At 33.1% G+C, this 3,427-nt stretch overlaps 1 protein-coding gene across 1 annotated transcript; it reads left to right on the top strand.

Moving 5' to 3' along the window:
• The first annotated feature begins 250 nt into the window (after nt 1-250).
• LOC137095619 (uncharacterized protein PF3D7_1120000-like) lies at nt 251-1,474 on the top strand. Its single transcript, XM_067462385.1, has one exon. The coding sequence runs from the start codon at nt 251-253 to the stop codon at nt 1,472-1,474; it is 1,224 nt and encodes a 407-aa protein (XP_067318486.1).
• The last annotated feature ends 1,953 nt before the right edge of the window (nt 1,475-3,427 follow it).

The raw sequence follows: 3,427 nt of genomic DNA, 5'->3' as shown, positions 1-3,427 counted from the left end.
ACAAATAACCAGGAAAATACTGACAATATATAGTAAAAATAACTAATAATAAAACAAAAATATTATAAAAATATTCAACAAAAAAATTAAATAAAATAAAGGAATTTAATATAAAAATTGACAAAACCTGTTAAAGACAGTATAATAAGAATCATATATTTTATTGAAGGAAACAAAGCACAAGACTACCAAGAGAAGGGTTGGTGTATAAACCATTAGAAAGACAAGCAAAACTTACAAAGACAACAAAATGTATAATACAAGGAATAAGGCAGAGAAGGCTGACAAGACTGACAAGACTGACAAGACAGAGAAAACGGAAAAGACAGAAAAGGAACAGAAAGAAACAAAAGGTACAGGAAGAAGAGCATCCATTCTAGAGGAACAGAACTTGAAGGATCTTTTAGAAAAAATGACAGAAAAAGTAATGAAAGAAATCCAAACAGTACAAGAGAAACAAGACCTGGCGCAAAAAGTATCAAAAGAACAAATGACTGAGTTGAAGAGAGAAATTAAAGAGGAGATAGGAGGAGTAAAGAAAGAATTAACCCTAATGCAGCAAGAGCTAAAGGAATTGAAAATGGAAAAAAAAGAGATTAAAAAAACGCAAGAGGGCATACAAGAAAAAATGAAGAATTTAGAGCAAAAGGCGGCGAGACTTGAAGAAAGATGTGAAAGAATGGAAACGAAAGAACTGGAATTTCAACTAAGACTGAGAAATATTGATGAAGACCCAAAGGAGAACATAAGGGACAAAGTGATAGAAATTCTAGCGGAACTAATAGAATATACAGACCAAGAAATGCAAGATCAAACAGATAGAGTGTACAGGGTAAACTCCAGCTTCGCAATGAGGAACAGAGTTGCGAGAGACGTGGTGGTACACTTTGCCAAAAAATCAACAAGGGATGAAATTTTGAAAATAAACAATAGAAGAACAGTCTACTATAAAGGGAAGAAAATTATTATATTGAAGGAGTTTCCAAATGCGATAATTGCAAGAAGGAGAAAGTATAATTTCTTAACAGAGGAGTTAAAAAACTACAAGATAAGGTACAGATGGGAAAGAGAAGAAGGACTAATGGCCACGTATAGAGAACAAAGGTATTGGATTAAAAACGTAGAAAGAGCTAAGGAGTTCCTGGAGAAGATAAGAAGAGAAGAGACAGAGAGAGAAAGAGTTTTAAAGAGAGAAAAAATGAAGAAAAGAGACAGAGAGGAGAGAGCAGGAGAAAGAGACAACGAAAAAGAAGATCCAAAAAAGAAAGGAGAAAATGGAAACAAGGAGGATAACAGTGACCAGAATAGACTGGAAGGAAAGGAGGACAGAGAAGGAGATCAAACAGGAGGAGGTGCACAAGGAGGAGAGATAGAGGAAGAGACTGAGGAAGAGAAGGAAGGAGAGGAGATAGAGGAGGAGAGGAAGGAAGAAAAAGAAGAGGAAGGAGAAGACACAGCAGATCAAGACAAATAAAGATGTATGAATTAAAAATATACTCAAATAATATTAATGGTATTAATGCCCCAGGAAAAAAAAATCTTCAATAGATTGAAAAAGAAAAAGTTTCATATTGTGGCTTTACAAGAAACCCACATAAAGCAAGAACACATACTTCAATTAGAAAATAAGGGACTAGGACAAACATTTATATCAGCTGCTCAAGAAAAGAAAAAGGGGGTGGTGACATATATAGACAGTAACATTCCAGCGGAACTCGCTTTCAAAGATGAGGAGGGAAGGATGGTGGGAGTTAACATTAAAATTAAAAACCAAAAAATACTAATTTGCAATATTTACGCCCCCAACGAATCAAAGATAAAATTTACAGAAAAGCTCAAAAAAAGTATAGAGGACCAAACATATGACCAATTAATAATACTGGGAGATTTTAACGGGGTCACTGATAGAGACCTAGATAGAAGTAAACAAAATTATATAACAAAAAAAAGTAAAGATAAAGGGAACTTACCAAAAATATTGACAAAATGGCTAGAAAAATTAAAATTAAAGGACGTATGGAGATTCAAAAACGGGAATAAAAAGGACTATACATATTACTCGGCCAGATTCCAAAACTGGTCGCGAATAGATATGGCATGGGCGTCACCACAAATTTTAGGGGATGTGACTAGTATACAAATTACACCCAGATTGGATTCGGACCATTGTCCCATTGAAATAAAAATCAAACTGGCAGAGAAAACAAGGAGATGGAGATTAGATGAAAATTTAATTAAAAAAGAAGATATAGAGAAAAACAGAAAGATTTTAAGGGAATACTTCGAGATAAATGACAATTCGGAGACAAATATATTGACTTTATGGGAAGCAAGCAAAGTAGTGTTAAGGGGAAACTTTATACAACAAAAAGCAATAAAAAATAAACAAAAATACCAGAAAATTGAGGAAATTATGAGTGAAGTAAGGAAGGAAGAGGAAAACCTTAAAAAGAACCCAAAGAAGAAAGAAATAATAAGAAAATTAGAATATCTGCGCAAACAACTAGATTATCTAGAATTAGAGGAGAGAGAAAAACAGCTGAAGTATGTAAAACAAGACTTCTTTCTAAACGCGAACAAATCAGGAAAGTGGTTAGCCAACAAATTAAGAAAAAGAAAAGAAAAAACGCACATAGCTAAGTTAAAAAACGGTGACATAGTATACACACAGGAAGAGGAAATAAGAAAACAATTCTTCGATTTTTACAAAAAACTATATCAAGATGAAAAAATAGATCAGGAAAAGATCCACCAATACTTAGGAAAACAGAAAATACCAAAAATAACAGATGAACAAAGGGAAATATTGAATAGAGAAATTTCGGAAGAAGAAGTAAGGACAGCAATAAGAAATTTAAAACCCAACAAAGCCCCAGGCCCTGATGGTTTATCTGCGGGTTACTACAAAACATTCCATCAAGAACTAACACCCTATTTAAAGGAAATAATGAATAATATAAGAATAAATAAAGAAATACCCAACTCATGGAAAGAAGCGAACATAACAGTAATTCAGAAAGAGAATTCCAATCCAGAAGAAGTAAAAAATTATAGGCCTATATCCTTGTTAAACGTAGATTATAAAATTTTTAGCAACATCTTAGCGGAGAGACTGAAGAAGGTCCTTGCCATATATATAGATGAAGATCAGGCGGGTTTCTTACCCAATAGACATCAAAAAGAGAATGTTAGGACAATAATAGATTTAATTGAGTACTATGAAACCAATCATCAAAAAAAAGTAATGTTCATGGCAGTAGACGCTGAAAAAGCGTTTGATAACGTTAATTGGAATTTTTTTTAAAGCGTAATCAAGGAATTGGACATGGGATATTATTTTCAAAATGCGGTAGAGGCGATATATGAGAATCAAGAGGCAAAAGTTATAGTAAATGGACAGGAAACTGAAAAAATAAAGATAGAAAAA

This window comes from Anolis sagrei, chromosome Y, assembly GCF_037176765.1.
Source record: "Anolis sagrei isolate rAnoSag1 chromosome Y, rAnoSag1.mat, whole genome shotgun sequence".
Lineage (NCBI taxonomy): Eukaryota > Metazoa > Chordata > Lepidosauria > Squamata > Dactyloidae > Anolis > Anolis sagrei.
The sequence above is the reverse complement of the archived record's forward strand: the minus strand, read 5'-3'. Positions and strand labels throughout refer to the sequence as shown.

Coding starts and splice junctions, on each gene's coding strand:
- LOC137095619 (XM_067462385.1), top strand. CDS start 251: ATGTATAATACAAGGAATAAGGCAGAGAAGGCTGACAAGACTGACAAG.